Source organism: Carica papaya, chromosome 5 (genome assembly GCF_054855325.1).
Source record: "Carica papaya isolate Zhongbai chromosome 5, ASM5485532v1, whole genome shotgun sequence".
In the NCBI taxonomy this organism is placed as follows: domain Eukaryota; kingdom Viridiplantae; phylum Streptophyta; class Magnoliopsida; order Brassicales; family Caricaceae; genus Carica; species Carica papaya.
This window is the reverse complement of record NC_142313.1, coordinates 40,278,196-40,301,744: the sequence shown is the minus strand read 5'-3', so window position 1 is coordinate 40,301,744 and position 23,549 is coordinate 40,278,196. Positions and strand designations below refer to the sequence as shown.

At 35.0% G+C, this 23,549-nt stretch overlaps 2 protein-coding genes across 3 annotated transcripts; both read left to right on the top strand.

The window, feature by feature from the left end:
• The first annotated feature begins 765 nt into the window (after positions 1 to 765).
• LOC110822608 (small ribosomal subunit protein eS12y-like) lies at positions 766 to 3,090 on the top strand. The gene is made up of 5 exons (XM_022052751.2): positions 766 to 920; positions 1,190 to 1,233; positions 2,007 to 2,295; positions 2,707 to 2,772; positions 2,861 to 3,090. The coding sequence occupies exons 2-5, from the start codon at positions 1,226 to 1,228 to the stop codon at positions 2,918 to 2,920; spliced, it is 423 nt and encodes a 140-aa protein (XP_021908443.1). The 5' UTR covers positions 766 to 920; positions 1,190 to 1,225; the 3' UTR covers positions 2,921 to 3,090.
• A 2,914-nt stretch (positions 3,091 to 6,004) lies between these two features.
• On the top strand, positions 6,005 to 23,418 carry LOC110821133 (sister chromatid cohesion protein PDS5 homolog D-like). 2 transcript variants are annotated; one of them, XM_088220943.1, is made up of 14 exons: positions 6,008 to 6,268; positions 6,814 to 7,210; positions 7,969 to 8,172; positions 8,308 to 8,489; positions 14,230 to 14,356; positions 14,442 to 14,639; positions 18,967 to 19,890; positions 19,985 to 20,092; positions 20,365 to 20,438; positions 21,507 to 21,558; positions 22,321 to 22,407; positions 22,505 to 22,548; positions 22,751 to 22,825; positions 22,903 to 23,418. In XM_088220943.1, exons 3-14 carry the CDS (start codon positions 8,017 to 8,019, stop codon positions 23,078 to 23,080), a joined length of 2,205 nt encoding a protein of 734 aa, XP_088077069.1. In that variant the 5' UTR covers positions 6,008 to 6,268; positions 6,814 to 7,210; positions 7,969 to 8,016; the 3' UTR covers positions 23,081 to 23,418. The 2 variants fall into 2 exon arrangements, with proteins under 2 accessions (XP_088077068.1, XP_088077069.1); XM_088220942.1 differs by lacking the exon at positions 6,814 to 7,210 and having other exon boundaries at positions 6,005 to 6,268.
• Positions 23,419 to 23,549: the final 131 nt, after the last annotated feature.

Here is a 23,549-nt window from a genome sequence, read left to right as displayed (position 1 = left end):
TACGGAGTAAAACACCTAACCGCAACGTGAACCGGAGGAGCTGCCGCATCGAAAAGCCCCAACGCGGGTGAATTTTAGTTTTCTACGTTTTTCCGGCCCACTAATGGCCCTAAGTGTGTTTTCTCACAGGAATCGATGCAAGTTTGGCTGAATTCGGCCGAAAACAGCCAACCTAAGGCAGATCGCCGCCGCGAGCGGTGGTGCCATCACCGGAGCACGGCGGAGCCGCCGTGCTGGAATTTGAAATTGGTCAAGTAGACCCTATGTCTAATTTTTGGGTTATTTGGGACATGTGTAGGTACCGTAAGCGCGTTTCAGTTCTCGAGAAAAAATTCAGAGAATCCAGGGACCGCTTGTAGGCACAATGACAATTTAGTTTTCGGTGTCGAATCAAGTAAGGACCCCTCACCCTATTTCCTATCATATTTTAATATTATATTTAACTTTTTTACCCGTTTTTTATTTTTCATTTGAAAGAAAAATAATTTTATCTATTTTATTATTATCTATTAAATTATTAAGTTACACCGTTAATTTTTTTGATAAATAATATATGTACTAGCTTTATATATATATATATATATATTAATTTATAAAACATTAGAATTACATTTTTTATGATTTAAATAGAAAATTATGCCTTTGTAGAATAACTTAGGATGTGACTAATATTTTTTTTGTTTGTAATTAGTTTTTAAGTTTAATAACATGGGTGATATATGGAAATTAAATAAATGATGGGGAGGAAACTATAATTTGAAGAATTTGCAATTGGGCGTCTAGGGTTAGGGTTTAGAAGTGCGTCGTTGATGCTATATAAATCTCGCTTTCATCCAACTCCATTAATTTACATGGTGAGCATCCCCTTGCGGCGTCTTCTCCTGCGGCAACTCCTCCTGCGGCAACTCCTCTGTGTGAAGGTATCTTTTCTATGCTCCTCTTGTGCACATACGTTTGTATCTACTCATTTTTTTAATATTTATTCGGCTCATATACGACTTAACCTAGTCGGCGCCATTAAAAATGCTGTTGCTTTCTTTCTCGTTTCTCTTGCGGCCGTCACCTCCACCGAGAGGTTTCGTTTTCTTTCTTCCTCTTCTTTCGGGTTTATGAGTTTTAAGTACAGTTCTGCAATTGGTCGGTTGATGATATAACCTGCATGGTGTTTTCTGCTATCTAATTCTTGCAGGGATTATAAAGAATTTGATCATAATCAAAGAGAACAATGTCAGGGTAAGTTTCTCTCGCATTGTTTTATCGTTTTTGTTGGGTCTGAACTTTATGTTTTTTTCCTAATTTATCTGTTTATTAACACACTTATCATAAGTGTGAGATTATTGTCTACAGTTAAACCCATAATGATTAACTTGCAACCAAGATCTGACGATAGAGTAAAACCAAATCAGAATACCATATTTCCATTATAGCTGATGAACATGCTTTCGATTTAGTTCTAATTGAATTTCAATCAGTGATATCAATAATTGACTTGGTTATTATTATAGATTGGTTTGTTTTTATTTGTTGAGTTCTGCAGTAAGTCTCCTTAGTCCTAAACTAGCTGGGCCCCTAGCATCACAACAATATTTTCCTTGTAATTTTAATAGCTATAAGATCTCTTTTCAAACAAATTTGGGTATAAAATTCCAAACAAAAAATAGAAAAGCTGTTCTCGTTTGGGCCGCAAAACTGTTTCTGGACTTTCTTGCCTTTTGCTTTCAGGTTCACATGGCATTAGGTACAAAGTTTCGACCTTTTAGCTTTGGATGTACTTAATGTCTTACTTACGTTCTTGGACATTGATTAAGGAATTGATACACACAGGATTAACAAGATAAACGAGCAATGCAATGTGTTGCCTCACTATAGCATGTTTACTAGAGGTCAAAAGGCTAAATTTTGCATGAATAGCAGGACTCGAAACTTGTATTGCTTTCAAAGATTGCAAAAGAAAAAGGAAATCCAGGACATTTCTGATTCACTTTTTTTGTGAGTCACTATTGCAGTGAAGAAGGTGCTGCTGCTGTTGCGGCTGAGACATCTGTTGTCCCTAAGGAGATGGACTTGATTACAGCTTTGCAACATGTGTTAAGGAAATCTCTTGCTCATGGTGGGCTGGCTCGAGGTCTTCATGAAGGTGCAAAGGTGATTGAGAAACATGCTGCCCAGCTCTGTGTATTAGCTGAGGATTGCAACGAGACTGATTATGTCAAGCTAGTGAAAGCACTTTGCAATGACCATAATGTTAGTCTACTGACAGTTCCCAGTGCTAAGACCCTTGGTGAATGGGCTGGAGTAAGTACTATATTTAGCCAACTTCTTTAATCTTTGATTAACTCTGTATTGTTGCTCCCTTATGTCGTGATGAGAAAATGAGACTTGTAGTTTTCATTTGTTCGCGGGTTTTTCTACGGAATAATACTATGAAGTGTTGGAATAATTTTATAATAATATTATTATGGGTTTTAGAATTTTTTTTTTTGTTTCTGAAATTGATAATTCTTCATGGTAATGCAGTCTCTGAATTGTTCACATAGTCTTGTCTATTCAACTACAACTTTTGTTAATTTTGCTACTGTAAATATTTAGCATTGCATGGTATGCTTTTGAAAGCATTAAATTGTAATTTCTTTGTGTCTTATGCTTGGAGAGCTGCCTCTCTTTTACGCATTATTTGTTCTTAATGTGGTCTCTTGGTTCATGCAGCTGTGCAAGATAGACTCTGAGGGGAAAGCCAGGAAGGTAGTCGGTTGCTCGTGTGTTGTTGTCAAGGTATATATATGTACATTTCTAATGAATCTGGTCTTGTTATTTTGCTGGAGAATTAGGAGTAATATACTTTCTCATTTCTTTGTTTCAGGACTTCGGAGAAGAAAGCTCAGCCTTGACAGTAGTCCAGAGTCATATTAAGTCTCACTGATTTGCCATTTTTGATGGGTTCTAAATTGGAGTCATTTTGCAGTAGACCCTTTTTTCTGCAATTATTGTGCCTCTCTCTATATAGTCATTTTTGGGTTACTCAATTTAGAATTATGAGCTACTGCATGTGCTTTTTGAATATGAGTTTATGATGTTGTCTTTTAAAGGTTATCCTTAATCCATTTATTTAGATTCTGAGAAACCAATATAGTTATTGATCATGGATTTCGAATCTACTAATCAACCGCACAATTGAAGAAGTAAATCATGTGCGTAGGCTAAAAAATTTGGTCCTTAAGATTTGATCTAAAAAACATCAATTTGGTTCTATCTTTACAGAAAGGAAAATGGTTTTGTATGTGAGCTTGTGATTAGAAATTATCTAAAAAATTAGTTCTGTCTACTAGTGATTAGAATGCATACAACATATTTTCACTCAATAGACAATTCAAAATCTATTTTAAAAAGTATGAGTTAGCTTCAAGATGATGTGTTTTTGTTGAGATAATGTTGTTTTAGAAATGCCAGTTAATGAGGTTCCTATTTATCCATTAAAACTAAACTAATCCAAATTACAAATGCAGCATATACCTGATAGATGCATCAGAATATTAGCTCAAACTCTGCTAATTTATGTATTTGATGGTGATAAATTGTCTGGGTTATATATTAATAACAATCATTTGTAATGTAAAAAGATCGTATCGACATCAACCGAGAAAAAAATATGCACTTAGGTAACAAATGATAGAGCTAGATAGTTCATGTAACTTGTATACTAGCTCAATGAAGATTATGGTTATTATTAGGGTTGAAAAATCGAGGAGTTAAGTATCGTAAAATTTAAGCATACTTGTTCGATATATTTACCATATTATGGTCTATACTATTTGATATTTTACACGTTTTTATATTTATAAAAATATCGATCTAAGATTTTCTTTTTTTTTTTCTTTTCAATTTAGAACTATTAGAAAATGATAATATTTATTGCTAAGTTGGGTTTATAATGTCGGCAAGTTGCATATGAATGTCGTCTCAAATCTTTTTTTTTGTTTCTTTTCAATAATATTTTGTTTTCAAATTTTAAGATTTGGATTGTACAATTAACTGTCCTCCCATTTTTGTTTACATTTCTCATTTATTTTAATAGTTTTATGATACTATTAAATTATTTTTATATAATTTATTAAATAAAATTCGTGAATATAAAATTATATTTAATAATTGTATAAAGTGTATTTTAGAGAATATCTCGTTATTTTTCTTATAATGAATATAACAATTAAGTGGAATTGTGTTTTTTTGTCATGTGTTAAGTGGTTGAGTTTGGGTTTAAACAAGAAAAATACACCTTACTCCTATTTGGTTACATATATATATATATATATATATATATATAAGACATTTATTTTAGTTAAATCATAATATATATTTTAATTTTAATATATAACAAAAATTAAGATATACATATTTTTTAATATAATATATACTTTACTTTTAGCTAAATACATAATATATATATATATATATAATTTTAATCAACAATAAAAAATTTTGAGTTTCTATAAACCTTTGAATCTTCTTCACTTCCTCTTCTTATTCTTCTTATCCTCCTCTTTTTGTCATCTTCTTTTTTCAATTTTTTCTTACTTTTCCTCTCAATTCATCTACTTGTCTCCTCTTTCGTTTTTCTCCCCGCGGATTTGGACATCGTCTTCCTCTTTTTCTTTGTGTAACATCACTAATGGATTTCTCGATGCCCATCATCTCATCTTCCTCTTCTCTATCTTCTTTACATTTGCTTCTTATCTTTATCTCGCTCTTTTATACTTTATTGCATCTACTTTAATCTTTACGCATATTTTTTTATTTGCACTAAATTTTTCTTACTAATATTTTTGTTCATCGATTTAACTCTGATTTAATTTTAGTAAAAATTCAATCTACTTGAAAATAACATTAATTTGGTAAAATAGTTTTAGATTCGAGATAAGTTCAGATTTTTTATTTATAAAACTTGATTCAATTTGAGTTTTGTAAAACCTGCTCTATACTCAGACTTGTTATCATTTTTAATGCATTTTAAATAATTTTATTATTATTTTATATGATATGAGAAATATAATTTGAGTTAAACTTATTAAATTTTATTATGAAAATATTATGTTATCTGAAATAGTTATTGCCAGTGACTAACTTTATGGTAATCATCCTCATTCTTCCTTATAATACCATTATTTTGTCTTATTTATACAATACCATATAATTTTGAAGTATATCCCCATATGTTGTTAGTTATAGGATTTCCTATATAATCCATTGGAATTTCATAATCAAATGACAGCATATATATATATATATAATAAAATATTAAATATGACATAATTAACATCTAAAAGAAATTAATAAAATATAATTCAAATAAAAACTAAAATGAATCATGTAAGTAAGAAATATCAAAGATGACATTCATTGAATGCTATATACATATACATATATATATATGTATAATATAGAGATAGAATACATTGTAATTTGTTACTCTTTAGATGAAAATATTAGCAACAAATTGAATGCCTTAATTTTCAGTTGGTAAATTATTAATGATTCCCATAAATGGATATAACCCCTATAACAACATTAATGGCAGAAACCTTAAATTGAAGAGAAAGAAAAAAAAAATGGTATTAAATTATAATTAATACAAGAAAAAAAATCACAATTAATATAGTAAACGAAATACTACAATATAATTAGGAATAATAAAAAATTTATTTATTTATTTATTTATTATTTTAGAATTTCCTTTATTTTCTCTCGTAATCTTATTTTTACAAGAATATAAAATATTATGTAATAATAAGAATATATATATATATATATACATATTTCACTTATAAAGCAAGAAAATTATACATTTGATAAGAAAATGTAAGGGAGAGGTAAAAATGGAATAATGAAGAAATAAGTAGGCGGATTTGAAAGGGTGAAAAATAAATTAAATTTGATAGAATAGGCGGAATCCGGAACTGTCCACGTGTCCAGGTTCTCTGCTCGACACTTTGCTATAAACCCCCCTTAGAATGGGGTTTTAAGCGCGGTATGGTGACGGTCGCTGAGTGTTTGATTAGGGGAAAAATGGTGTCTAGGTTTGAGCGCGGAAATCTCTGAGGGAAGAAGAAAGTATTCGTACAAAGATACGGATGTAGGATTTTGAAATCGAGATAGAGTGTGAAAGATGGCTCCATTTGACAGGGAAATTGAGATAGAGGAACAGCTTAAGGAGGCTGGCAACATGCTTGTTACTCCACCGTCCTCCATTGATAATCTTCTTAAACTTTTAGATGTAAGTGACTTTTTTTTTTTTCGTTTTCCCCGTTCTCTTATATTTGCATGTAGTATGTGCGTTTTTTTTTTAAATTTTCTTTTACTAATTTTCTCGCGGGTTTTTGGAGGGAGTGTGAATGTTCGAATCGGTATTTTCACTTTTTTGGAAGAGAGTTTGGTGTTTTTTTTTGGTATTCTTCTTGAATTGCCTGAAAATTTTCATTCTATTTGTTGGCGTCTTTGTCTCTGTAGGAGCGACGGCTTGAAATTGGGTGATTGTTGTTTAAGTATTATTCCTGTTTGTTAAAAATGGAGTTTTTTCGTATGTTGATGATTGCTTACTGGAACAACATAATTATATTATCGTTTAGGTTGGTTAAGATGAGTTATCTGATTTTTCTAGTTTCAAATGGGGGTTATATTTCTTTCTCGCAATGTTGACGAGAATGCACTTGGCTTGGCGTGTTCTGCTTCTGTATTAATGTATTATGTACAACATGAGTTCTTCATTGTGTTTTCTGACTTCTTAGGCTTAAATGGTTGTCTGGTTTTATTTTTGGGCAGGTGAAAGCAAATTCTTTTTCTTAATTAGAATGAAAGCAAAAAATGTAGGGCCAAAACATCTGTCTGAAATTTACAAGGGGGTGAAACATCCATGATAAAGATATGGATTTACTGACAAATATGAAGGGCAGTTTGGATGTCACGTACATCATTTAGAAAGAAAGAGAAGTAGATAGGAGAGGGGTCCATGTATTGCAAGTGAGATGACTTCTCAAATCTGCCATGCTTTTCCCATCAGATTGGTGTTTGCTGTTACTATTTGACTATTGAGGAAATTAAGTTTTGTGTGGGGGGGGATCTCCCCTTTCTTTAATAGGTGCCGAAGTAATTTTTTCTCTGATTTGTATTGGATGTTTGGCCTCCCTGTACTGTCGGCCTGAAATGAAACTTTTACAAGGTTAGTTTCATTCTATTAAGTAGAAAGTCTTGCCATGTCGGTTGTATGATTGAAAAAAAGCCGAAAATAGATGTTGCTTCTGTTGATTCCATCTAGTTCTCATCAGTTTGAGGTTGCCTTTGCTGAACACTGATACAAAACCCCCTCTTGGAATTATTATGTTACCTCCTCCGAATGCAGGAGGTCCTGAAACTTTAGTTTAGCCACAAATAAACAGAGGAGGAAACAGTTGATGAAGCTGAGACTAACTATCCAGAAACTAGGAGTTGTGAAGCTTAATGCCTGAGTGAATCCATGAGATGGAAAGATTCTGATGTCAAGATCAGGTTTGTTGGAGTGGTAAAAGTTGTAGTTGCTTCTTCTAAGAGTAAAAAGGAGCAGCAAAAACTTTAGCCGAGGAGATACACTTATATGATTTTCTAATTTCACTTTCCAGTTGGTAAAAGTTATCGATTTTTTTTCAATCACCATACACATCATTTATAATGATATTCTTTTTTAATGATGCGCACGGACCTGTTGATCTTTCCTTCTCTTCTTTATGCTTGTTGACTGTATGATTTTCCTGTTTATTTTATACCTTAGAACTTTCTCTTCTTTATTCAAATGCTAGTGAGAGTTCCAACTAATTATATGTTTGTGGTAAAAGTTGATGATTGTTGTTGCTCTCACTATGCACTTTGTAGTAGTTTTCTGTGCCACTCTCTTATCTCGTCAGTCTTTGGTATAACTATTTAACATCTTTTTCTTTTTTGTAGAGGGTTGAGCATTTGCTTGCAAATGTTGAGCAAGCACCTTCCAGATCAATGCAGAATGCCTTGTTGCCCTCGATGAAAGCATTAATTTCTACTGACCTTTTGGGACACTTAAACATGGATGTGAGGGTTTCAGTTGTGTCCTGCATTAGTGAGATTACAAGAATAACAGCACCAGATGCTCCGTACAATGATGAACAAATGAAGGTAATCCCTTATATTAACCCAATTGATAATAGCTTCGATTTCAATAATATGCTAGCAACAAAAATGGCCAGATCTAGCAAATATGTTACGTTTTACTGCTCAAATATGTTTCTCTTCCTACTTTTCGATGTGCAGGAAATCTTTCATTTAACTGTAGCTGCTTTTGAAAATTTATCTCATGCGTCTAGTTGCTGTTATAAGAAAGCTATATCAATTCTTGATACTGTTGCAAAAGTTAGATCTTGCTTGGTGATGTTGGATCTGGAGTGTGATGCATTGATTATTCAGATGTTCCAATGTTTCTTCAAAATTATTGGGTAAGAGCCTTGTAAATATTTTTCATATGAAAACAGAGAGTCTTGTAGATGTTGCCTATTGATGATTTTATCATGCATGGTATTGGCTCTTGTTAATAGGAAAACGCATAATAATATTTAGAATGACTGGAGATGACATTAGGGAGTTGCGGTAGTTATCTTAATTGTTGATTTTAAAATCTCATGTTTAGGAATGATCCATAGGTTATTTGGTTGGCATATGCATGTTATTGGAAGCCAAACAAAGTTGGCTAGAGCGAAATACAGGGATTACCATGTTTCTATACCCATATTATTTGTAATGGTTATTATGGTTTTCAGCACTTTCTCCCTCTAAGACATTCTCTCTCTAAAATTCTTTCTACTTTCTCAATCTTTCTCGTCCTCTCACTCTCTACCATCTCTTCTCTCGCTACCTTTCAAACCCTTCTTAACTCGACCTTGTCAAACCCAAACGTATCGGCTGACTGTTTTTCTTTTTTTCTCCTCAATGCTATCCGTAAACAATAAACGCTTCATCCTTATAGTGGGAAAATCTTTTGACATTATTTGCAATAGAAAGAAGCTCGATGGGCTGAGAATCTACGAAAATGGAAGAGGAAACAGAATCTCTATCCATCTCAATAAACTAGAAGTTGAATGGCTGATTGAAAACCTAAAGGACTTCTATTGGAATAGAGGCAAAGATTCATGGGGCAGGAACATTAAAGGACAACATCGTCAACTCTTCCTGGCTTTGGTATGGAAGAGAAGGGGCAGAAATCTTGTTTTATCGGAAGAAAGAGAAGGTTCTGTTAAAATAATCTTTATCCCTGATGGTTTTGAGTCCGGGGGATGGTGGCGCACCATGAAAGCCATTTTTGAACTCACTGAAACACCTCTAAAAAACCCGTTTTTGGAACACTCAGATCATACCCGTCCTTTCTGCCGTTCTTGTCAGGTACAATTTGTATCTTCTCACATATCATTATGCTGCCCAAACTGCAAACACACCGATCGCTTCATACTCCCGACGGAAGAGAAGAAATCATATGCAGAAGCGCTGAAACCTCACAACGCCAATCCTAAGCGGGTGGTGACAACAATACCCAACCTGAATAGAACCCCCAAAAATTCAGTTTTTGAAATTCAAAAACTGAAAAGCAAAGGCGGGAAAAATCAAAAGAGGGTCTCCCCAACACAGAAGAGGACTCACCATCTTAAGAAGTCCAGTTTCACTTGGACCGAAAAGGCAAAATGGACAAATGAAGTGGGCCAAGTAACACGAACAAACCAAAGGCTAGCCCCGACCAAAATGCATAAAAAAATTAAGTGGGTTGGGAGAGAAAAGAAAAAGGATCTGCACCCAAACCCGAAACCAATTTCGATCATTTTACTAGAACACCAAAAGGAAAATGAGTCTTTGGTCATTTAAAAACAGAGCCCTAAAATTCCCTGTCGAGACATGGGAGCAAATGTCCTTTGCTTAAATTCCTGGTCTGGTGCTCATCAAAGCTCATGCATTCCAGCTATGAGTCTCGAAAAAGAACTACTCTCTGGTATGGGCTACAAAATGGTGTTGTATCAATCTGATGAGGAATGCCTAACGAACGAACCAAAAGATTTAGTAAACATCTTGAGGCTTCTTTTTTCGGCTATGAAATGGAGGCTAAAAGCTTACAAATTGAGTTGGAGAAAAAATTAGAAATTTGCAAAAACAAGCCTATACTCTTGCAATCCGGCAAAAAGAAATAGACAGAGAGTGGATCCAGAGAACTAAAACAGTTACAGACGCCAATCAATTATGAGGGTCGCAACAAAAAATCCAAGGAATCAGATGCCATTCTCTTTCTACCCAAATGATTGACAAAATTATTTCATGGAATGTTAGAGGTCTTAATGACCATAAAAAGAGGGTTATAATCAGAGGTTGTTTGAATAGATGGAAGCCTACCATCATCTGCCTTCAAGAAACAAAAATGGAGGTAATTTTTGAAAAAACTATTCACAGTCTGTGGAAAATGTCCGACATTGGCTGACATTTTCTCCCTACTAAAGGCTTCGTTGGTGGCATCTTAATTATGTGAAGAACGGACAGAGTTCATTGTCAGAATGTTGTCACAGGGGAAGTAACTCTTTCCTGTCTATTTTCTAACAACAATATCATTTCTTGGTATTTCTCTGGGGTGTATTGCAGAGGCAACTATTCGGAACGACTTCTACTTGAAGAGGAATTAATTAATGTAAGAAATGCCTGGGGGTTCAAGGGTATTGTTGGCGGTGATTTCAACATGATTTTGAGAAACTCTAAAAGATCAGATAGCAACTATTCCAATAATGATATGGATGATTTCAGGGCATTATTTGACAAACTTGATTTGAATGATTTGCCTCTTTAGATGGACTTGGAGTAATCAAAGAAGCCAACCATCTTTCTCTAGAATAGACAGATTCCTTATAACATCTGAGCTGCTCTTGGAATTAACTCGTGTCAATCAAAATGTTCTCTCAAGACCCATGTCTGATCATTTTCCGATCTCTCTGACCATGGATGGCATCAAATGGGGTCCTGTCCCGTTTAGGCTTGACAACAAATGGCTGGGTTTTGAAAGCTTTAAAGTTTTAAGTCAATAACACATGGGAAAACACTCATATTCAGGGTTCTATCAGTTAGAGAATTGCTATCAAGCTAAAATCCCTAAAGCAGGAAATTAAAAGATGGGCCAGTGACACGGGCGGAAAAGAGGAAGAAAGCATAATGGATCTTATGTCTGAAATCGACTCCTTTGATAGAAAGAAGAAAATGGTATTCTGAACTTCCTGGAAAGGGAGAGGAAATGTCATCTGAAAGCTGATTTAGCCAAGAAACTACAAATGGAAGCTACCTCCTGAAAAAAAAAATCTAGAGAAAAGTGGATCAAAGATGGAGATAAAAACTCCAAATCTTTCATATGCTAGCTAATCACAGAGGAAGAGTGAACTACATTGAAGAACTCAATATGGATGACAAATGCATCAAGGGTGATGAGGCTCTTAGAGAGGGTGCAAAAGAGCATTTTCAAAAATTGTATAAAGAAAGCAACAATTATAGGCCCAAACTTGACAACCTCTTTTTCAACAGCCCCGGGTCCAAACGGATTCAACATCAAATTTTTACAAATTTTTTTGGGAGGTCATTAAGCCGGACATTCTTGATTTCTTTAAGGATTTTCATACTCATGGAACACTCTCTCAATTCAACATTTCTTGTTTTGATCCCAAAAAAAGCTCAGCCCAAGAACTTCAATGATTATCGCCCTATTAGCCTTATTGGTTGCATTTTCGAACTATTATCGAAGATGTTGACTGACTTACATGTGTGATAATCAGTAATTCTCAACACGCGTTTGTTGATGGGAGACAAATAACTGATGCCATCCTTATTGCTGACAAGGTTGTGGATGAGACCTTTTGACATGATAAGAAAGGCATCTTATGCAAACTGGACATGGAAAAGGCTTTCGATCATGTTAACTGGAATTTCCTAGATTATTTGCTGCAAAGAATGGGCAATAAATGGAGAAATTGGACCAAAGCTTGTGTTACTACAACGAGTCTAGCTGTATTAGTGAATGGTGGGCCTTCCTCTTTTTTCACGGCTTCTAGAGGTTTGAGACAAGGGGACCCACTATCACCGTTTTTATTTATTATTGTTATGGAGGCTTTGAATCAACTAATTGAGAGAGCTAAAAACATTGAGTTTAGGTGGGAAATAACTCAGGACACATTGAAATTTCTCACATTTTCTTCGCGGATGACACCCTCATATTTTGTCAACCTAACACAAGTCACTTAATATTCCTCAAATGCATTCTGATTTGCTTCCAGGCTGTGTCAGGTCTAAAGATTAATCTCCACAAATCTGAATTAGTTGACCTGGGCTGTTGCAATACTGAAAATACATTCTTTGATATCCTTGGCTGCAAAAAATCAACATTCCCCATCACTTATCTGGGGGTACCTTTGGGAATCAAGAAAAAGGACAAAAGATGCTGGGAACCGGTGATTGAACCGTTCAACAACAGATTAGCCACTTGGAAGAGGAAATTTTTGTCTCAAGGAGTCAGATTAACTCTCATAAAGAGCACTCTCTCTAATTTGTCTATCTATTACCTATTTGTTATCAATATTCCAACAAATGTTACCAAAAAATTGGAAGCCACACAATGCAATTTCCTATGGGGGACAGTGAAAACAACAAAAAATGTCAGCTGGTTAAGTGGTCAGAAGTTAAAAAACCCCTGAAAGAAGGTGGCTTGGGGCTGAGATCACTGACTAAATTAAACAAGGCCTTGCTTGGGAAATGGATTTGGAAATTATGAATTTTGGAACGATAACGACAGTTTATGGAAATTGGTTATCAATTGTAAATGTTCAAAGGCAATCCTCATGATCTTTCTCACATCCAGAACAACAAATATGGTATTAGGTTGTGGAAGAACATAAGTAGCTTGAATGATGCTATTTTCCTTTGTTCTAAGTGGTATATCGGGAATGGTCAAAAGATCCGTTTTTGGGATGATATTTGGTGCGGAACTGAAAAATTCAAAGATAGATTTCCCCATACGTTTGCTATCGCTAAGAACAAGCATGCATCTGTTTGGGAAGCTGCTGGATCGACCTGTCATGCTTCTTGGAATGTCCTGACCGTGAGAAACCTTAATGATTGGGAATTGGAGGACTATGAATCTATGCTTTTTATTTTGGCCGGCATAAATCTCACTAATAGAGATGACAAATTAACTTGGAACCTCAATAAGAATGGAATATTTTCTGTCAATTTGCTGTATCGCTTCTTGGACAGCCAAAAACAAAACATTCAAAGAACTTTTCCTTCCAAAATTATTTGGAAATATGGTGCTCCTCCAAGGATACCATTTTTTGCTTGGGAGGCTGCAAAGGGGAAGATTCTCACTCCTGATAATTTGATGAAAAGATGTCACACAATTGTCAACAGATGTTTTTTTATGTAAGGAAGATTTGGAAACTTGTGACACATCTTTTAAACTGCCTCACTACAAGGAATCTGTGGAACATGATCCTGGGATTGTTAGGGATCTCTTGGGTATTCTCAGGGAATGTCAACTCGGAATTGATGGCTTGGGAGGGAATTGGCAGCAATAATAAATTCATCAGTCTCATTCCTCTTACTATGTTCTAGGTCATCTGGAAAGAAAGAAAGAAACGGGCTTTTGATAGTATCGAACATAATTTTAATATCATCAAGGATAAGTGGTTTAACTATTTTGGCTTTTATATTTTAGGGCATAACATTGATTGTTTTGACGATTTAGGTATTATTGTAGATTTGCTTATTGAGAAGTAAATTCTGTACTTGGGGGGTGCTCCCTTAGTACCTTTTTGATATTAATACTACTCTTACTTTTATTTCAAAATTTGTTTGTAATGGTTAAGTGGTGGATTAAAACAGCTACTTGCTTAATTATTTTTCTACAAATACAATCTCTTGTATGCATTGGAGGTGGTATGTCCCTAATAGAACTTAGAGGTGATGGAATTTGGAGCATGAACTTTATACTGTACTAATGTGTTTGTCATAGCATCATGATATGCATATACATTAAAGGTTTGCTTTGTACTTATTGTGGTGAATCAAAGGCTCAAAGCTTGTTTTCTTTTTTCTCTTTTTTTTCCCCAAAAAAAAACCACCAAGTATTTACCTTTAAGAATAACAATAATCTTTTCTCTGTGCAACTATAAGGTCCAATCATCCGCATACTGTATTTTTGGCCATGGAAACAATAATGACGTTGGTTCTAGATGAAAGTGAAGATATTGCCTTTGATCTTCTTCATCCTCTTTTGGCGAGTGTAAGAAAGGAAAATAAGGTAGTTTCCTTTCGATAAATGTTTTATTTATCCTGGCTTTAATTGGTTTCAAGGTTTAATTCTCTTTCTTCATTTGTCATTCTAGATCACTTTGCCTATGTCGTGGAAGTTGGGGGAGAAAGTTCTTTCTAACTGTGCTCGTAAACTTAGACCATACTTAATGGAAATGGTGCAATCTACTGGCATAACCTTGGATGAGTATTCACCACTGGTTGCTTCCATCTGCAAAAGTGAATCCAATAACCTTGAGCATCATAATGTCAATGAGTCGGGGGAAATTTTGGTACAGTACTCCTTTTTTTTTTTAATTTTTTTAATGCAAATCTCCTATCTGAGTAAAATGCGGAATAATTGTCATACTTCGCTGAGATTGGACTGTTTCATGTTATTTTATTCTTTTTCTTAATTTTCTCTAAGTGTTATTATATGTGATTTTGGTATGTTTCCTGCAAATTTCTTTACCAGCAGCAAATCAAATTACTGAGTTCACACTCCATCCTTTGAGAACAAAAGTAAGAAAAATGGTGGATGCTTCTATCGGGGAGAATACTCATATATTATATGTATTCATCAAGTCTTGAGTTTCTGAGATGCTTATGACTATCAACGCCAAACTGTTCTATTCTCATTGTGCGTGTGTATGTATATATGCATATGCACACATATACAAGAGAAATGTTTGACCTTGACAGAAACAAATATGTTATTGTCTGGTTTTGGTCACAGGGTCTGCTTGCTGTGAAATATTGTAGCAAGCACGACTAAAAGGGCTGTTTTGTTTTGGTACATTGTAACCATGTGAGGATGAGATAATAATAGAAAATGCCCTTACCTAAAGAATTTATCCACCATTACTAGAAGGACTTATTTGATTGATGAAATCCATCAAATGTAATTTTGCACATTTGATTAAGGCCTTTCTAGTAGAAGTTCTTTGCGATCTGCCTTGTTTTCTGGTACCCCTCATTCCAACATTATGTAGAGCTAAAACAATTGCTAGGTTGAGGGAAGGAAGGTGGGAATTAATCCCAAAGCCTGATTCTTGGAAAAGGTCAAGCTGTCACGGTGGGGCCACAAGTTAATTTCCTTAATTTCCTCAAATTTGAGAGCTACCTGCTGCTACTCATGGGAGGATCAGATGTCATCCTTATCACAATTAAAAAAATTGAGTTCTAGCATCGAAATAGTGGCAGCTATCTTAATCCTCATGGTAGCAGTAGAGAGCATTAAGCACCTTGTTTTCCTGACTAGCCTTATACTCTACCATAAGATCTAAGCTCATTAATTTGCTAGGCTAGTGTTGTTGAGGAGGTAATTACTCATTGTTCTAATAGGTATTTGAGGCTGAATTAAAATTGTATATATGCTACACAAAGTATTTCCCTTATAAGTAGGGAAGCAACTAAGCTATTGGAGTGCCTTGGCCAACCTGATCAGTTCTTTCTTGTAAACAAGGAAACAATGGTGATGTACAAGGGCCTGAGTGAAACAAGCAGCTAATTTGCTGCCTTCTTGTAACATTGTCTCAAACTGTATTGTGTGGTGTCTCACTTAATAGTTAATTGAGGAAAATTAGGGAGAGCTGGCACGAGTTTATGACATCACCTACTTGAGTTGATCAAACATAAATGATTGTTCCTCTATCTAAGTGAATTAATTCTTACCAAGCATGCTTTCAATGTCCCGCAATTATGTAGTCCGTAACAAATTTTCTTTAGTGGTTTGGAAGTTCAAAGAATCCTCTTTGGACACTTACTATAGTGGGTAGCAACCGGTTGGACTGGGGATTTTTTAGTCATTCATGGGCTACTTCCTTTTCAGAGGTAATGTGATCCAAGTGCAAGACCTTTTTAAGGATAAAGCATTAGTTTATCAAGGAATACATAGTTAGGAAATGAAACATCAAAGACAATTTTCAAGTGATGGAAATGTTCAGTCCACGACCTGCTATAGGTTCGAATGTCGTTAAAATTTGAATGTCATCAAAATAACTATGATAGTTAGTGCTCCTAGAAAACCACATCCATTAATGATTTTAAAGCATATTGCATTTGATGAATTGGAAGGAACAATGAGAAATTCGAAATGGCCTTGCTGAGTCTAAAAGATGGTTTTGTTCACATGATGGTGCATTAGTTTCTGGTGGTACCTGGAATTTAAATCAAGTTCAGTGAAAAACCTAGGTCCATGATGAGAAGTTCTACAGTCATTGGGATCGAAGAACTTGTATTTGATGTTCTTGCTATTTAGTGCCTGGTAATTAACACATTCACTAGGAATTGTAAACGTTCTTAACTAAAAGAATGTGAGGAGGTTGGCTTGGGTGGATACAATGTCCTTGAGCTTCTCAGTAGATTGCTTACTACTCTCATCTTTCTGTAGGTTAGTAAGTCGTATGGCTAATCTAAAAACAATCCAGTTTCAGATTTCAACAGAATCTGGTGATAATGTCGAGGTGGCTCTTTGGGTGGTTTAAAAAGCTTATGAAAGGTTATTTTAAAAAAAAAGCTTATGAAAGGCAAGAAATGACAAATTGTTTGTGAAGAAGTAGAAGGGATGCAAACTGGGAAAACATTGTAGGTTGTGGGTGCCATGTTGTAGGACATCGTTGTGAAAAAGGTCCGGCCCATAATTCTCAGCCAATTAATTTCGAAGACTTCCTCAAAAGGTGCGCAAGAATAAGATAAAAGAAGGTCAGATGTAAACGAATAGTTTTGTGAATCAAGGGAAGATTGCAGTATACTCCTGGACTTTGAACACGTTCTCTATTTGATGCTGCAACCTAGATCAACATTATTCCACTGAAATTTGTAATCAGGTACAAAAGCTTTATCTAAAAAGCAATGAGTACTATTGGAATTAATAAAGTCCAATAGAGGTGTAATGATTACGAAGATTAGTTCTAGCCAAAGTAGCTTCTTGAAAGTGTGCTTGAGCACATACAGCTCGTGACAACAAGCCCTTTTTCTCACCTGTTGTCTTAGAGCGATTTAGTTACTTGGCAAACTGTGGCTCAGGAGAGTGACATGCCTTCTATTGACCTGTTTCCTGTCATCATGGCGTTCATAGAGGCACACCAAGTTCATTGCTTTTTGAGATCAGTCTAATGTTGCAGGTCAATCTTCACCATGATAAACTCTTGGAAACTGTGGAGGAAGATCTTCTCTCCTGCACGGGTTTAAGGGGAGAGGCATGAGCAGCTAGCTGCTTAATGTACTGCCATTTGTCCATTATGTTTTGTTGGCACAATTTATATATTACCAAGTTTTTTGCTAGAGTAGATGAGTCAAAATGAATATTACAGTCTGCTTTAAGATCTTCCTGCTGATTTCGGGTTTATGTTAATCCAAGGAATCAAAGTTGGGCATCTCCCTCAAAGCGATACGAAGTAAGTCCCATCGTCTCCAATTCTCTGCTAGTAGTTGATGGTTAAAGAAGTCCTCAACTCTGTTCATCCAGACTAGAGGATCTATGTTTCCATCAAAATGTGGAAAATCAAGTTTGTTGAATTGTGGAAACATCCTTCATTAATCTGCACCATTGCTGGTCCCAAGAGGGCGTTTGTCGAGGCATCTGTTGCCATTTGGCTCAATAGTGCTCATCCCTTCAGCTTTTAGTGACCGAGAGTTTTACTAAGAGGATCTCAATCTAGGTTGTTAACATGCAGTTTGTCCTTTAATAGCACTCCCTTTTGGTCCTTGTGCGGTCCTCTTGGTCTCATTTGAGAAAGGTTTAAAAGTTCTTGTTCAAAAAAATCGGGATCTCTCGTAACCTCCTGCTTCAGATACCAACACATTATGGTTTCGAGTTTGGGATCTGGTCTCACGTCTGCTTATGAAGTCTTGCAGAAAACAGAAACTTGTTTGTTTGATATCTGGTCATGATGGGCTATGATTAGTGCTTGTTGGAGATAGCCCTTCAATCCCCAGAGAGTACTTTTGTGATAATTTTCTCGATGCTTTTTTCCATAAATTGGATACATGTTTATTGGAAACTATGAGACTAACATTCCATTGTTCTGAGATAAAAGAGCTAATTTCCTACCCGAAAATTCGAAGACAAAGTATACTGAAATTCTAGCCTGAGCATCATCTAAAAGTCTAGGCCAAAAAAAGTTCTTTACATCCGACTAGCTAAAGGTCTAGATAGAAATCGATTTTACTGTTTCCAATCTCGGATTCGATTTTCCACCTGCTGTGGGATAAACCAGATTGGTAGACCAATATTCTTGTGTGGTCGTGCATGTGAGAAAATGTCTGTCATGGGTCTGATTATGGTTGTATAGTGTATACTTCTTACATTTTTTCCTTTATAATGCAAAATTATCTTCCCATGAAAGGCATCATAAGTGGGCTTTATTGTCATATTAGTATGTCCTCCTGATGACTTTGGTAGTGTCCTCTATGAGTGTAATTATGACTTGAGTGGAAGATTTCATTTACATGCTTCAGTAGGAGAGTGGTTTTGAGCCATTACAACAATGTAACTATCAGAACAGGTTGATGCCATTCTTAAATGACATGTTGACGAAGAAGATATGATTGACCCACATTTTATCTACACCAATACAGTGTTAACAGTCAGAATTAATCCAGACTTTTATTTATCAGGGAAGTAAGGGCCTTTCGGCAGATGCTATTTGTCGAGGAGAAGTTTACCAAGCTGTGGATGAAAGCTCCAAGCCAGTGACTGCTAATGGAACTGATCCAAGTAGGAAGAATGAGATTTCCAGAAATGATAATTCTTCAAAAAGATTAGACCATAGTTCTGTCACAGAACATTACAGAAATATTGATACAAGTGGCAGAGCTGGATCTGACAATTTAGTCTCTGCAAAGGCTGCTGAATTGGAAACTGATCCGGAGACTGTTTCAAAAAAAAGGGGACGGAAACCTAATTCTTTGATGAATCCAGTAGAAGGCTATGATCATTCTTGGATTTGTACAATTAACAAAGACCCTAAAATATCTCATGGCAAAAAGACTCATGAAAAAGGAGTTGATTTTTCACCTTCCACAACCCTAGTTTTGAAGAAGGCACCTTCATCCTCGGCACAGGAAGGAGTAACTAGGACTGCAAGGGTTTCCTCTAAAACTAATGCAAGCAAAAGTTTCTCTTCCCCATCTGCAAGTAGTCTTCCAGGTGGAGATCATTCTGCTCAGAGGCGACCTAAGAAGAAACACAGCATGATGGATCAGGATGATGACCGTATCTCCAAGAGCAAGGTCTTGACTGCTTTGGTTGAAAACAAAGCACCACAACATGCAGATATAACTGCAGAAGTTGAACCTGAAGACAGAAGTAAACCAGTAACTAAAAAAAGAAAAAACTCAAAACTTGGACATGCCATGAAGGAGATTGAGCAGACAACTCAGGCACCTGGCTGTGTGTACTCAGAGAAAGAAGGAAAAGCCTCAATTGATACTGAGGAAAGAGAGCTGCGTCGGACAGTAGTAAAAATTGAGGCTTCTGAGAACTGGCTTCCGGATGATACTACTGCAAACAAAGTTATTACCGAAGCATCTAGGAAAAAGGTATGAAGTTAAATTTTTAAAGTTCTATCCTATATATATAAAAAGTTTGTTACACCATAGTTTTTTTTGTTTTATTCTCTTGTCAACTGTGCAGAAGGTGATTTCTAAGTCTTCAGGAAAAGAATCTGGTAAAAAAGAAAGTAACATTGACGAAATGCCTAAGAGAAATCTCAAAAGGAAACTAACTACATGCACTGAAACGGTATGAATTTGATCTCCCATTTAGCCATCAAACTTGTATCTGGTTGTGATGCATCCCACATTTTATTTGGTTTTTTTCCTTCAGTGATAATTTGGTAGGGTTTTGCTTATTGTCTAGGTTATGCATGCATTATCATTTTTTTTTATAGAACAAAAAAATATTGGAGAAAGTATGAACTTAAACATCTAATATTGATGAACAAACATTTGCTTCTATTTATTGGAGAATTTGGTGTTTTAACAAACTCTGAAATACTTATTTTCCATATTCAGGAATCAAAAGGGTTTCGCCGTGGTGAGGAATTGATTGGCAGAAAAATAAAGGTTTGGTGGCCCCTGGATAAGATGTGAGTGGTTTAGAATCTACAATTTGTATTTTGCCCTCTATTATTTTTCTTTAAATGGTGAATTTGTTCATGCAAACTATTGTACTATCATCATTCTTTCTACTCATCGATAAAGCTTTTGATTATCCGGTTTGACTTTTGAAGTAGTGAGGTAATTTTGTTTGTTTCTTTCAATGTTTTTTTAACGACAATTTGTCAATATAAAATTAAGAATAAGTTGTTTTTTTTTTATTTCTTCTTAAATATGTAATTGTTGAGATATATTTTCGAAAAGTATAGTTGAACATATTTTTTCTTGACTTTAATAATTTAACAGTATAAAAGAAAATAAGCATTTGATTAGATAAATATAGCAAATTATCTATCAATTTAGGATTTAGAATCTCCTATGACAGTCTGCTTATCAGTCTGGGGACTGATGAAGTACTTTTTTTACAGATGATACTTCATTAGCAGCAAAATTGTTCTTTCATTTGAATTTATTGCTTAGAGTTTAAATTTTTGGAAATAACTTTGCTCTGCGTAGAAATTTATGAATTTTCGTATGAGGTTCTTCAATGCTGATATTAGGGGGGAGATATGCGGACTATTTTCTGTTTTTATATCAAGTTTTCTGTTAAGTTGATATATCAGAGGTATCAATTACAGACAAGGGCCATTTTCGTTATCTAAGTTTTCTGTTTAAATGATATGTCAGATTTATGTATTGCAGGTGAGGATAATGTCCTTTTTTCTTGTGGCTATATGAGATTGTGAATAAATTTTTAGCTTTGACTGTTTTACTTGGGAACTGTGCAAGTGCATTAGATAGGCTTGCACAAGAATCAGTGTGCTGGAGGACTTGATTCCACTTTATGCTGCTTCATATATATAAATCCTTTTCAATAGACACTTGTCAGATTTTGAAATTCTTGCTTACCCACCTGTTTAGAAAATCTTGGAATAACCTCCTATTTGATACTAATATTTGAGACATTTGACATTAGTTTGTGTTTCTGAAGGACATCCATGGTACGATGGTGAAAGTTCTGATTTATGCTCTCTCACTTAAATCTTTATATTCTGCAGGTTTTATGAAGGTATTGTTGATTCCTATGATCATATAAAAAAGAAACATAGGGTAAGATAACCTTACTTTGATGTCATTTTTCTGGGATTTATTTCACATATTTGAGAACCTGATGTAGCACAATGGAATAGGGTTTAGGAAGACAAAATTTAAAGGAAAGAACAGATAAATTTAATCCAAAATTACCGGGATTGACAACGAGCACAATCACAGAATTTTGAGGAACTCAATTCAATGAGAGAAAATTAGTTGGTATTCATATGCATTTTATTTAGTAATAATGGATCTCCAGTGTATTTTTAAGGTGTCTACATGGCTTAACATAAATATAATTTTTAAATAGAAAGAAATAACAAAGTAAGACTTCTAACTAGACAAGAGATGGAATACTAAACTGCTAATAAGCCTATTCTATTAGTAGGTCCTAAATAAGCAAAATGTCTAAGTAATATAAAGAGATTATAATTGCATAATCATCCCATAATATTGAAGTATCAACTCTGGGGCCTTCTTCATTTGTATGAGAACCTGCCTAGTTCTTGCTGACATCCTAATGGTTCCAAAGGTAATCTGGTCTTGGTGTTTGTTTTTTCTCTTTTTTTTTTGGGTTGGGGGGATTGGGTTGGTGCTTGCATAAAGAGCTTGGAGTTGTAATCTTTTTATCTCCTTTTACATTCCATGCTAGAAGAAACTGGAAAACTAATTCCAGTGGCTCCTCCCTGCTCTGCCGTATTTGGTTTTGTAAAACATTGACCATCTTGATGTTTTATTCTTTTCTTCATATGATATTTCTGTTGTGACTTTTTTGCCTAGGTGTTATATTCTGATGGTGATGAAGAACTATTGAATCTCAAAAAGGAGAACTGGAAGCTGATTGGAAATAATGATTTCCCTGAGGGAGTAGGTTTTTCTTCCATGGTTTATTTTCTGTTTTGTTGTGCAATATTGCATTTCAGGAAATTAACTGACCAAGCAATTATGTTAATAATACTAATAGGAGAATGACATCAATCGTCCAATGCAAGAGAATTCATCAGATTTGTAAGTACTGTTTTTAAGTCGATATCTTTTCTTCCCTGAAAAATTGTTCCACGAATATGCTTATCAGGGAAGGAATTTTCAAATTCTCTGAAATAATAGACCATATTATAGTCAGCAAATTTGAGGAAAGGAATAATATTTGATATCAATAATCTTTTGCATGTTTGTTTGTTTGTTCCTTTTTTTTTTGGGGTCTGCACAGAGTACAGAAGGTGAAAGACAAGAAGAAAGAAAGTGAGTCAGCCAAACGAGGGAAGGCTGATTCGTCTGCAAGAAGGTTAGTTAGTATGTCACTTTAATCATTATTTGCTGGCATGTTTTAGATCTGAACCAAAAATCATAATGGGCTTTCAGGAGTGGAGCTGGAAGTATCTCATCCAAAATCAAGGCCAGAAAACGTGTTAAAACTGTTGATAAAACGACCCAAGACAACTCTATTGGCACTGACAAGCCAAGAAAAGATGCCTCTGCAAAAGCTTCAAAAGTTGATCGTCTGAAATTGAAAGGCATCAAGCTGGAGGGTGAAAACTAAAGCAGAGACTCATAGGGACTCAGAGTGATGACAAAGTAAATGTGAAAGTTGAGGCCGAAAGAGCATTTTGGGAGTTTTGGTAAAGACAGAATAGGCGCTGGGTTGTGGCCATTCTGTTTTGTTTATACAGCTGTACATATGGGATGTCTATGTAGTGAGAGTAGGCGGGCCGGGCCTTTAATGGTGTTAACTGTCCTCTTTGAATTGGTGATAATTTAGCAACTATCCACACAAAAAGATCAAAATATTGAACGATCTTTTGAGTGGGCTTGAAGATAGCTGTTTTATCTCATAGGCTGAAATGGACTCTTCACCCAATTAGTTTTGTGTTGTGGAAATGTTGCTTTGACTAGTATATATTAAAATATATATATATATATATATATATATATTCTGTTTTAAGAGTGGTTTCTTAATTATCAGGTTGGTTGGTTTGTAGTTTAGACCAAATCTAGATGGAGCTCAAATG

What these genes read in the sequence shown, in the direction of transcription:
- LOC110822608 (XM_022052751.2), top strand. An exon ending in CCCTTGGTGAATGGGCTGGA is followed by an intron (nt 2,296 to 2,706) that starts GTAAGTACTATA and finishes TGGTTCATGCAG; the next exon opens with CTGTGCAAGATAGACTCTGA. An exon ending in GCTCGTGTGTTGTTGTCAAG is followed by an intron (nt 2,773 to 2,860) that starts GTATATATATGT and finishes TCTTTGTTTCAG; the next exon opens with GACTTCGGAGAAGAAAGCTC.
- LOC110821133 (XM_088220942.1), top strand. Translation starts at nt 6,161, where the DNA reads ATGGCTCCATTTGACAGGGAAATTGAGATAGAGGAACAGCTTAAGGAG. An exon ending in ATGAGTCGGGGGAAATTTTG is followed by an intron (nt 14,640 to 18,966) that starts GTACAGTACTCC and finishes TTTATTTATCAG; the next exon opens with GGAAGTAAGGGCCTTTCGGC. An exon ending in GCTGATTCGTCTGCAAGAAG is followed by an intron (nt 22,826 to 22,902) that starts GTTAGTTAGTAT and finishes ATGGGCTTTCAG; the next exon opens with GAGTGGAGCTGGAAGTATCT.